Below are 12,136 nucleotides of genomic sequence, written 5' to 3'. Positions count from 1 at the left end.
CTTGATGTTATATTTTATATCTTTTTGTATCCCTTGACTAATTATTGTAGATCTAGATTATTTTACTACTTCTGTTTTTTAACCTTTAGGTAGGTAGGTGGTTGAGTCACTATCTTTACTAAGCAGTGAGATTTTGACACTCTTAACATACTAGCAGTAACCAAGAGTGATTTACTGGGGACTGGCCAAGAGAAGGCTGTGCGCACTACCAGCAGGTCCCAGTATGGACTAAACCAGCAAACTCCAGCAAATGGGGACTGGGGACTAGAAAGAGATTCCATATAACTGTGGAACTGCAGATAACCAAGGGCTGGGAAATTGAGTCCTGAATGGAACATTCTGCTAGCCCACAGTGACCAGCTAAGCCCTAGACAGGAAAGCCAATTAGATGAGGATCGCAACCCACAGCCCTCAGAAATGGTGAAAGAACCATGAACTCAAAAATTAGGTTTGTGGGGATCCCTGGGTGGCGCAGCAGTTTAGCGCCTGCCTTTGGCCCGGGGCACAATCCTGGAGACCCAGGATCGAGTCCCACGTCGGGCTCCCGGTGCATGGAGCCTGCTTCTCCCTCTGCCTGTGTCTCTGCCTCTCTCTCTCTCTCTCTCTCTGTGTGTGACTATCATAAATAAATAAAAATTTAAAAAAAAAAATTAGGTTTGTGAGGGAGCACCTGGTTGGCTCAGTTGGTTGAGCATCTGGTTCTCGGATCTCAGCTCAGGTCTTGATCTTAGGGTTGTGAGTCAAAGGCCTATGTTGGGCTCCACCCTGGGCATGGTGCCTATTAAAAAAAACAAAAACAGAAACAAAAAACGGGTTTGCAAGTATCATGCCAGTGGTTCTCACTGTCCCAGAATGCTGTCAGAAGTTTGGTTGAGCTCCTGGCACTGCCACGCAATCTGTTAAAAATTTATTCAGTGATGAATCAGGCAGCAGCTCCTCTACAATAGAAGGTAGCCTCTGCAGAGCTGTAGAAGAGGGAAAGTTTTTAAGGTAGAAAGGGGGTGCATAATGGAAATTATTAGCAAAGAATGCATTGTTTTGGGTAAGGTCACCCTCCTGAGGGGAATGGAAAGGCGTATGGGGCAGATTTCCTCACTTGTGCTAACCAGGCGATCTCAAGTTAACTGGCAAAAGTTACATTCCTGGAGGATTAAAACTGCAACTAGGTTAGGTATTAAGTCCTGGTTTGTTGGTGCGGGGTTTAACACAAGTGACTCCATTTTGGGCTTGCTGTCCCCTTTTTAAAACCACAAATCAGACTTTGATTAGTAAGAGTATAGACCATTTTAAGAGTACATTCTGACCTGATCTCCCTGTCTTCATCTCTCTACTCCGTCTCTAGATTCTCTACTCGGATGACCTTTCTAAAGCAGTCTTGAGTGTGTTCCTTCCCTGCTTAAAAGCCTCCCATTGCTTTCCACCATCTGCTCTTCTTTACAGAACAAGTAGCCACAGCAGCCTCCTGTCAGCATCTTTTTCTGTATGGTTACCACGTCTTTCTATTCCTTGTCTGACAGCTGGATTTCAGGAAACTTTCTACCAAGTGTTCTGCTTCCTTCCAGTGTTAGTGTTGTCCTTTTGATACAAAACCTCCTTTATTTCTTTAGCCATTTATGTACCTGTCCTGAACTTTCCCATCTCAAATGCTTTTGCTTCTTTCCTTTCACTCCACTAATGTGCAGTGAAGAATAAATGAGTTCATGTGTGTACAGTATCTTCATTCTAACCAGAAGAACTTTGAACCAGCCATATTTAATTTTTGTCCTTGAATTAGGCTGTGAATATCTTCATCAGAGTTTAGAAGAATTTTTTTTTAAAGATTTTATTTTAGAGGGGAAATGCCCAGGGGTGGAGGCAAAGATAGGGAGAAAAACCCAAGCAGACTCCACCCTGAGTGCCAAACCCAATGCAGGGCTCGATCCCACAACCCCAAGATCAGACCTGAGCTGAAACCAGGAGTTGGGCACTCACCAACCACACCATCAAGGCACCCCTGGAAGAATTCCCAGACTTCATAGCTTCATTGCCAACCTGCTTCACAGAAAGTCTTGGGAAGTAACTATTAAATGCTCAAAGCATTGGACTATCACTCGTAAGGCTCTGCACATTACGAAACATGATACTCAGAAGCCTTTGTCTGCATCAAGGTCTGCCGTTCTCTTTAGCTACTTAACAGTCCAGTGAGTTTGGACTCCCACATCCCCTTTAGCAGTAAGAATATAACTTTGTGATCCTTATCACAGTCTGTATGCCTCACAGAAACCACTACTGCTCTTCCTTCCAGAAAGGTGCCAGAAATCTGACTTGGCGATCAGATGTCTTGGTGGAATATCAAGGAGAAGGCCGTGATGTCACCGACCCAACCTGTCCTTCCCTGAGTCCTGGAGTATCTGTAAGTAATGGCTTGAGTTGGCTTAGACAGCTTCCTTAGCAGTAGCACAGCAAAGCATTGGTTTAGAGGGGTCAAGAATTAAAACCCTTAATCTGAGTCTCCATCCTTTCACTTGGTCAGTTGACTGTAGAGATTTGTAGACAAACAAGGCGAATTTAATAATCCTGAAAATGTTTCTGACCTATTGTCAGAATGTCCACCTTGACTTCTTCAGTTTCTGTAACAAGTTACATGTATCTACCCATGTTATTTATTCCCCGTGTGTTTTCTACCCTTCCCAAAAGCAGTACCATTGTTTTTAAGGGAGTTTTAAGCAGTACCATTGTTTCCAGTGGCATGGAGTAGAGATGCAGGGTTGCCACAGTTATATCTAAGTGCCATCATACGTGTCTTGCTTGGGGGCAGCCAGGCTGGCCCCAGAGGTGGTAAGGGCAATGTTGGCCTCACTTTGGATAATGGGAAATAGGAAAGTCAGGGAAGCCTAATACCAAAGTGTAAGGAATAGCAAAGAACCAACCAAAAGTTGGTAAGGAAGACATGAAGAATTTACCTGAAGCTGATTCCACAAAGCTCACTTGAGCCTTTTTCTCCAGCCCGTTAATATACCTTAGACATGACTCATAGGAGATTGCTTTGGTCTCCATCCATTTTCCAGTTGCTTGCTACAACAGATTCTTGTCAGGAGATCAGCAGACGGTCTATACAAACCGCCACAAACATGGTCCTTAAGTTAGCCACAAGTAAGGAACAAAGCCCACATCTATTTGTGATTGACTTCTCTGTGGAAGGTTTCCTCATTTCTGTCCAGTGGTAGGTCTGGCTTGAGCCAACTTGATTACCCCTGAAAGCAAGTGGTATTTGTTACTATAGAAGAATTTTCTTGACTTAACTTTTTAAATATCCCTACAGCAATGTTTCCCAGACTGTGTCTGTGAAGATGCTTACAATAACACCTACGCCTGCGTGAGGACCATGTCAGCACGGTGGAATTTACAGTATTGTGAGTTTGATGACCAGGAGGTAAGAAGGCCCTCTGCCTCCCCTGCCCCTGCGTGTCCTAGTGCCAGTGCTTTGTTAGCTGGACTTGGCAGCAGAAGAGCAATTCCAGGGATGTTCCCTAGGGAAGATAGGTTTCTTATCTGTACTTCCACTCAGGCTTCCTTCAGTTAAGAAAATAGAGGGGCGCCTGGATGGCTCGTCGGTTAAGCATCTGACTTTTGGTTTCGACCCAGGTCGTGATCTCAGTGTCCTGCGATTGGGCCCTGCTCTTGGCACAGTCGGCTTGGGACTCCCCCCTCCCCCCCCCCACTGCACACACACGCCCTCTCTGTCTCTCAAATCTTAAGAAGGAAAGGAAGAAAAGGAAAGAAACAAACAGAATTCCACAGAGCCATACTACACCCCTCTAACTGTGCCCTTTCTGGATGAGATTTTCCTCACCCCCACTACCACCCGAACACGCTTTAAATGCACCATCCACTTTTGAGATTGCTACAGGTCTGGTCTGTTTGCTTCCCTGATAGTTTGGGATCAGAGTAAGACACTTCTCTATGAAGGTGAAAGGAGTTGGGACATTTGCTAGAAGGCTTACTGGCAACCAACTTGTTCAGAACCTTATGTCTCCACAGCATCGCAGTCCAGAGCTGCTCAAATAGATAAGCAGGGGGCATCAAAAGCAAGACCAGGAGGCCCCATCCATGTAAGAAGGTGGCTTTTAGCTACCAGAGATCAGTATGGATTGTCTGAGGATCTCCTGCACCACAGTCCCTTGTGGTTTCTACTGTTCCTCAGCGTGTGCTCATCTGGCAACCCATGTCTTGCCATATGGAGCCGATGCTCATTGTGTTTCTCAGAAATGGACTCACTTGCCACTCGTTTGTGGCTCATGAGCACTTTGGACAACAGGCAGAAGAGCATCGTTCGGAATCAATTCTTGTTCCTCCTTCTCCTGTGACATTTACCTGTCATCTTCCTAGCCTATCACTTAACTCCAGTTTGGAGAACAAAGTTCAGGGGAGGGGGAGAGAATAGTGATACATTCGATATTGTCTAATGTCAGAAAAAATGGGATTGTGTCCTTTCCCAATTGGTGTGGGACATCCAAAACTGCTTTTTAAGACAGGAAACTTCAGCATCTGTACAACACAGGTTAGAGAACTTTCCGTATCTAACCTAACAATTCTAAGGCATCAGTAAACCTTCAAATGTCAACTCACTTCTGAAACAGTATTAACACTGAGTCTACTTTCTGTGACCTTGCTATTTGAGGGCCCTGTATTCTGTTCTTGCGCTTATAAGGTAGTAAGTTTGTCCTCCTGCCCCATTTAGACATAATCCACACAAGGAGTATTTCAAATATAATGCTTGCCCTTTTCTTTCTTCCATCTTTTCATTCTTATAGGTGTTTGTAGAAGTCTATAACCTGACTGCAGACCCAGACCAAATCACAAACATTGCTAAAAGTATCGACCCAGAGCTTTTAGGAAAAATGAACTACCGGCTGATGATGTTACAGTCCTGTTCTGGACCAACCTGCCGCACTCCAGGGGTGTTTGACCCTGGGTAAGTTTCCATCTTCTTCGATGGCTTTGCCAAGTTGTCTGTAGCAGTCATGTCATTCTTGAAGACATGAAGGGAGCCTGATGGCCCTTCTGGCCTTCAGCTAAGCTGTTTCTCATTGTTCTGCTTTATAGTAGGAATGCTGTGTCTTAGTGCGTTACCTCTTGTGCTGGGAAGATTTTCGCTCTTCACTGCCAGTCGCTGCTTTAGCTGCAGGCCTAGCCCTATTCCCTGCCATGTGGGACTCTTCTTCCTCCCCTTCTTTGTGTGATTCTTGTCATGGTACCAACTTGATTGCACTGGTGACCATGGGGTTTCTTTAAGCCAACCAAGTGCTACCCTGTTCCATAGCACTTCTGAGAGGGGGTATGCCTTCATTTCTGAGAAAACCCAATTAGATGAACTTGAATGCTTGCCAGTAAACTTAATATGCTAAACACACAAAATGAATTAGAAGCTCTAGACTCTGAAATGTTGAAATACGTAAGACCACTGTAGTATATGAAGGCAGAAAAGATTTTTATCACCTACTAGGCCAGCTCTGTTCCTCCCACTCACTCCTGAAATAGGAACTTTTCACCAGTGACATTGGGTCTCAGCACACCATACATTTGAGCTGCCTGTGGCATGAAACTTGTCAATTTGTGCTTGAAGATTATGAAACCTTATTATTTCAGTTATATCGATTATAGGAAAGAGGGGAAATTCGTGTCCTAAGCTGATGGAAAGTAGTAACTCAGTTACTTAGCTGTCTTAGTGTGAAATATCCTCAGTACACATTAGAGAGTAATGTTTGTGACTGAGCAGAAAAACTGTGTATAGACTGTTAAGCGTAGGGGCGCCAGGGTGGCTCAGCCAATTAAGCGTCCCACTCTTGGTTTCAGCTCAAGTCATGATCTCAGAATCATGTTTTAAGCCCCGAGTGGGGCTGTGCACTCAGCTCAGGTAGTCTGCTTGAGATTCTTTCCCCTTCTCCTCTCGCATGCTCACTCACTCTAAAATAAATCTTTAAAAACAACAACAAAAAAAACCTTTTGCTTCTAAATGCTATAAATAGAGCCAGAGGGACATGGAGACCAGTAGACTACAATTAGGTAACAGTATAAAAAGACCACATTTTTAGAAATTTTTTTAGAAAATCATAATTTTCTATCACTTAAGGGTTTTTTAAATACAGATAACCCTGTTAATGCTATAATTGGTCAGGCATTCCAACTGCGCAGCTTAGAGCTTTCCTCCACGTTAGTGAAATGCGTCCTCTTGTGCCAGTGCCAGTCTCTAAAGTAAACTAGTTGACACATGATTTTGCAGTTTGCAACAGTTACTTTGCTCAGAATGTTTTACCAAATAAAATTAGAGGTCTAGAGCAGTCTCCGGATGACTCTTGAAAGAGAGTCAGGTCTTTTTTTTTTTTTTTTTTTTTTTTTTAAATTTTTTTTTTAATTTTTATTTATTTATGATAGGCACACAGTGAGAGAGAGAGAGAGGCAGAGACACAGGCAGAGGGAGAAGCAGGCTCCATGCACCGGGAGCCCGACGTGGGATTCGATCCCGGGTCTCCAGGATCGCGCCCTGGGCCAAAGGCAGGCGCCAAACCGCTGCGCCACCCAGGGATCCCGAGAGTCAGGTCTTATACCTCTTGCTGTGGTGTTTGGCCACACGGTCCCTGCCCAAGCTGCTGCTAGAACACACACCTGCTCTGCGGCAGCTGGTTGGCTGGATGCAGCATCCCCCTTGGTTCTCCTGAGCATCAAGCCGCAAGTGTTAGGACTTAACCATAGAATTTCCATCCAGCCGTTAGAGCCCTTCGGCACATTTGTCCAAGGGTCACCCTGTCAGAAGAGATACAGCAAGACCTCCTGACTCTCAGGCAGGCTTCGTTTGTGGTAACTATAATTGTCTCGCTCGTGTTCTAAGAAGCATATTACTGACACTGTAGGTGCTGGCTTCACTAATGTTAGCCTCAGCTATTTAAACCACCTGATTTCTTTTTAAGCTCCTTAGCAGTCATTTATTCTTTCCCACCAAACATTGAGGTCTGTAGGATCCTTTGAACATGGGGGTCAGCAGGCTAGATCCTACAGGCCCAATCCAGCCACCACTCTTTGAAAACAGCCACAAACATTCGTTTACATACAGCAACGAAGTTGAATAGTTGGGACAGAGAGTGTATGGCCTGCCCTTGGTCTAAAATAATGCTAAATAATTTATCCCACAGATTGCAGGTAAAAGTAGAATACGATGTTGTGTCTAGCCTACACATGTAACATATCTTTGCAGCCAATCTACCTTCTTTAATTTTACCAGCCAAGGAAAAGAATAAATGCTGATACCTGACACTTGGCCAACTTCTATGATGTGCCAGATATTTTACGTGAATTGCATTGACTTACTATTTTCTTGGTAGCCAGAGCTTAATGACTTCTGTGAGTTCATAATGAGCCAGCTGGAAACATGTCTGGGGTGCACACTTGTGTTCTTACCTGTCATTCCATCTGAACTGTGTAAGAAAGGGCTTTGAAGCTGCTGGTAGGGCTCCAGTAAGGGCTAGAAAAGAAAACACCTCAAATCTTGCCTCCTCCTGATGCCTCGAGATTAACCTGGCTTTTCTTCTCACTGCTTGTTACTGCATTGTTTTGTGCTCGCTTCCTTGGATGGAAACGCTATCACTTATGCAGTACTTCTGTTTTGTACTGCGGCCTTTACCACTGGATTCCTCTCCGGTGATTTAATTGTTCCTTTATCTGCCTTCTGCCATCCTTTCCACTGAACATTCTGAATGAAATGCTCAATGTGACATCCTTTTTTTCTCCTCCCACAGATACAGGTTTGACCCTCGTCTCATGTTCAGCAATCAGGGCAGTGTCAGGACTCGAAGGTTTTCAAAACACACTCTGTAGCAACCTCTGCAGTTGGATCCCTGCACGCCTCTGTCTGATGAAGTGATTGTAGTAGGTATCTGTAGCTAGTCCTCAGGACCACGCCTGGAAAAGTATCTGGACTGGCTCTAAGTCCTGTTTGAAAAAGCAACCCAATCAGCTGACTTCCTTGTGCAATGTGTTAAACTGTGAACTCTGCCCTTGTGTCAGGAATGGCTGGCCCTGGTCCCTTCATTCAGCTAATAAGGAATGCTCCTGAGGTCTTTGTCCTCACCATACCCTTCCTGTCCTGGGGTTAGAGTTCTTGATTATTCCCCATGAGGTCAAAGTCTGAATTTGTAAATCCATTCAGATAAATGGCAATACGTAGGGCTGGGGGGGCGGGGGGGGGGATATTTTAGAGCTTGACCACTTCACTATCAAAAATACCAACATCACACGGCTTGAATATCCATCAGAGCAAGAACAAGTACCACCATTTCCAGATTAGTAGAAATATATTGTTTATAATACCCATCACAATGTGATAAGGTCACAAATTCAAAACTTGCCTGTCAACCAAGCACTGGGTTTTTTTGGTTGGTTTTTTTGGTTTTTTTTTTTGTTTTGTTTTTTCATCTTGGGCTGGTGCTACACTGAAATAGAACAGTAAGGTTTTGGTAAAGGCTAATTCCAAGTAGTTAAAAGAAAAAAAAAAGGTGATCTTTTTATATCTCCTTCCTGGTGGCTGCTAACCACAAGAAGGAATGTCTCTTTCGATAACTACCCCGCTGAGATCTGCAAAGCAAAGTGGCTTAGTTAGATATCTCAGCAGAGAAAAGAACTTCCAGGGGTGGTGAAGGTCGCATTTTCTGAGGGCCCTGGTAGACAGGGCTCTCGGGGTGACAGGTGGAAGGGCTGTAGTTGGGATATAGTTAAGTGCCTGTCTCGCAGGGAGCCTGGGTTTCAGTTTTGACTCTCTGCATTTTGTTGACATTCTGTTCATTTGGTATAGTTGGTGCGAAGTTCCAGCTGCTTTACACCCTCCTTTCTTTCTTCCCTTTCAGAGTTCTTTGTGAGTGGAGTCTTGTATATTTTGGGGCCTCATTTACTCTTCCCCTGTTAAAGCCAGACATTGTTGACATTTCCTCACTGTTCAGAACACCTATAGTTGTAGGTTTCTGGGCTCCAAAACCAGTCCCGTTTCTATTGTTTTCTTCACAAGAAAGCTAATCTGTGGTGGGACGGCAGGGCGAGGTGGAAGAGCTGTGGTTTATAACCTGTTCAACTCAGGCAATAGTGATTTTAGCTTTATTTAAGGTCTTAGGTTGAGCTTTAAGCACTTTGTAAGACTTGGCTGTAAGCAGCTTCTCTGTCAGAACTCCAGAGAGCCACGCTGGGTTAATAGCCATTGGGTTTGTTCCTTTACCTCACACAATCCCAGTTAACTGTGGTGGTATTTAGAGGTGAAATAGGCAAGTGAGATGAACACCTCTGCTGTGAATGTTTTAGGGAGAGAAATTCTAAATATTTTGTAACTGAAAGCCAACTACAATGTTAAATATGGGTATCAGCTTTATTCTACACTTTGATTCTTAACATTTCTCAGTCAACTTCTACCTTCATGAAAGTTGACCATAGTTATTCCCGAATAAAAAATCAACTCTTACCAGGTCGTATATTGTGATGTCCTATTATTCAGTTTTATGATGCTGGTTCCTGAGAGCAGGATAAAGTTGTAAGAGTGACACAAGTCAGCTGCCCATAGTGAGTAACCCTGCCACACTGCTCGTCCATCCAGCGGACTTCTGCGTGGGTGGTGGGGATGGGATGCCTGCTGTGTCTACCTCTCATGTACTTGGTTCATCTCCTAACTTGGGAATGGCCTATAATTTGACTTTCTCTTAGACTGGCTTTCTTCTGGATATGGGCCATAGCTTAACAGACTGTAAAACACGCCGAACTTTTCCGAATGTATATGTACAAGGAACACACTGCAAGAGGCTCGGCTTGTTTCTCCCTTAATTGTACAAACTTGGATTTTGATTACTTTCTCTTTTAAGAAGGCCTGGTCTGGACTGGTTGGTGCCCTTCAGAGTAGAAAACTATATAACCATTAGCAGTGATCCAAGGCCACAGAATGAACAGAGATTTTGCCTTATAAGATGTCCTATTAAAAGCTCTCCTTCAAATACCAAGCGGAGGGAACCCCCTTTTTTAGCATCTTTGAATTTGACCAACCGTACTGTTCCAAAGTACATTTTAATTCACATACCAAGGTTTTTGTACAAAATAGTAACTGTAGCCATGGAAGTTATACCTTGGTCTGTGAGAAACAAACTTAAGTTTATTTCTGGTGTCTAAGGATTGGTGCTTTAACAAAAGACGATGTATTGCTCCAGGGTCCTCACTAAGAGAACGCAAAGGGTATTTCAGCTGCTGTACTGAACGAGATGGGAGTACTTGGGTTCTTGACTTTCACCACCACTTAGGTCCCACTGACTTCTGTGAATTCCTGTGTTTGTGTCATCTGTTCCTAGAAATTACTCTGCCCTGGCTTTGTGTCATCTCAGTCACCTGACTTAGAAAGTGCCCTTCAAAAAAGACCCTGTTCACTGCTGCACTTTTCAACAAATTAAAATTTATTTCTGTTCTAGTGGGAATGTGTCCTTTGTTTTAGTTCACAAGTAGTAATTTTGACAAGATTTTTTTTTTCTTTCTTGATGCTGGTTAATGTTTGCATCGGTCACCTAAGACTGGAGGATGGGCCGTTTCCTCCTTGGGTGCTGTAATCTCTACCTGGAGCGTTCTTCTGTACGTGGTCTCCTGCTGACCTGAATGCGTACCACAGAGAAAAATGATAAATCTTTATGCATTTACAGTTTTGCTGGGAAAAAAGGTCTTATCTTGGCAGACTTTTAAATCAGATAAGACTACGCTGAACTTCCAAGATGCTTTCTTTTATTCTTAAAGGAACATCTCTGTCACAACCATTTACCTCTGCTCTTGGAACACAGAAAGTAGCTCTGGTCAATACGTAAAAGAATATGAGTGGTTATGTTTGGTAAATGTTATTTACCAAAACAGGTCAAGATTTTGCCAATCCCTGACCTAGGAGGTTGTCACGTATCTTCCAAATTATGAAAACCAGGTAGAAAAAACATGTTAGAGGACACCTTTAAAGTTGCCAAATCACTATCAAAAAATAATTTGAGGGGCACCTGGCTGACTCAGTTGGTAGAGCATGCGACTTGATCTTGGGGTCATGAGTTTGAGCCCCACTTTGGGTAGAGAGATTACTTAAAATCTTTTTGAAAAAAAGAATGCTTAGCTAAATTCCAGAAAAGTAACCAGAGTATATTACAAGGTGAAGCCAACAAAAAAGAACATTTATTTGTATAGACAAAGTAAGGCAAACTACAGGCTCTGATGGATCAATGTTCTTTAAGATTTTTTAAAGTAATCTCTCCACCCAACGTGGGGGGGGGGGGCTCGAACTCGACCCCAAGAAGGAGAGTTGCATCCTCTAAAATCTTAAAAAAACATTCTCTGAACCTGCAGATCTGATGCTGATAGGATCGAGAGACTCAAAGGATGCTCATAATCAGTACTTACTGTGCTAGAACACCTCTGCAGGATGGGTTTTTTCCTTCTGCTGCATTTACCCAAGCTCACAAAGCTAGAGAATAAGGATTCCAAAGAAGATCTGGCTTCAAAGCCATCTTTCTGTTAAACTCCACTGTCTCTGATCAAAAAAGGGTTTTTTCCCTCGTCTGTTACACATCTGAGTGCCTACTGTGCCCGGCAGTGAGGTAGATTATGAAATGGAATTATTCTGTTCATGACATCTAGGAAAGCATATAGACTGACAAGAGATAAACTGCCAGCCAAGAGGACTCTATCCAGCAAAGTTATTCAGAACTGAAGGAAGAGAGTTTCCCAGAAAAGGAAAAGCTAAAGGGGTTCATCACCACTAAACTGGCCTTACAAGAAATGTGAAAGGGACTTTTCTTCTTAAGATTTTTTTTTTATTTATTCATGAGAGACAGAGAGAGGCGGAGAAGCAGGCTCCATGCAGGGAGCCCCACGTGGAACTTGATCCCCTGGTCTCCAGGATCGGGCCCTGGGCTGAAGGTGGCGCTAAAGTGCTGAGCCACCCGGGCTGCCCTGAAAGGGACTTTTTTAAGCTGAAAAGGGTGCTAATTAGCAACAAGATATATGAAAGTATAAATCTCACTGGTAAAGGTAGTGGATCAATCTTAAAGCTAGTGTAAGGCTAAAAGGTAAAAGTAATAAAAGTAGGGAGACCTGGGTGGCTCAGCAGTTG

General features: G+C 43.5%; 1 protein-coding gene across 1 annotated transcript in view; it reads left to right on the top strand.

The window, feature by feature from the left end:
- The window catches only part of GNS (glucosamine (N-acetyl)-6-sulfatase), a 50,619-nt gene extending 40,154 nt beyond the window's left edge, over positions 1-10,465 (top strand). Inside the window, exons 11-14 of the mRNA XM_055328637.1 lie at positions 2,285-2,392; positions 3,302-3,412; positions 4,794-4,954; positions 7,773-10,465. Coding sequence (XP_055184612.1) covers positions 2,285-2,392; positions 3,302-3,412; positions 4,794-4,954; positions 7,773-7,851 — 459 coding nt within the window. The 3' untranslated portion in view covers positions 7,852-10,465. The remainder of the gene's footprint in view (positions 1-2,284; positions 2,393-3,301; positions 3,413-4,793; positions 4,955-7,772) is intronic.
- Positions 10,466-12,136: the final 1,671 nt, after the last annotated feature.

This window comes from Nyctereutes procyonoides, unplaced genomic scaffold (assembly GCF_905146905.1).
Source record: "Nyctereutes procyonoides isolate TBG_1078 unplaced genomic scaffold, NYPRO_anot_genome, whole genome shotgun sequence".
Taxonomy (NCBI): Eukaryota; Metazoa; Chordata; class Mammalia; order Carnivora; family Canidae; genus Nyctereutes; species Nyctereutes procyonoides.
This window is presented reverse-complemented; position numbering and strand designations above follow the sequence as displayed.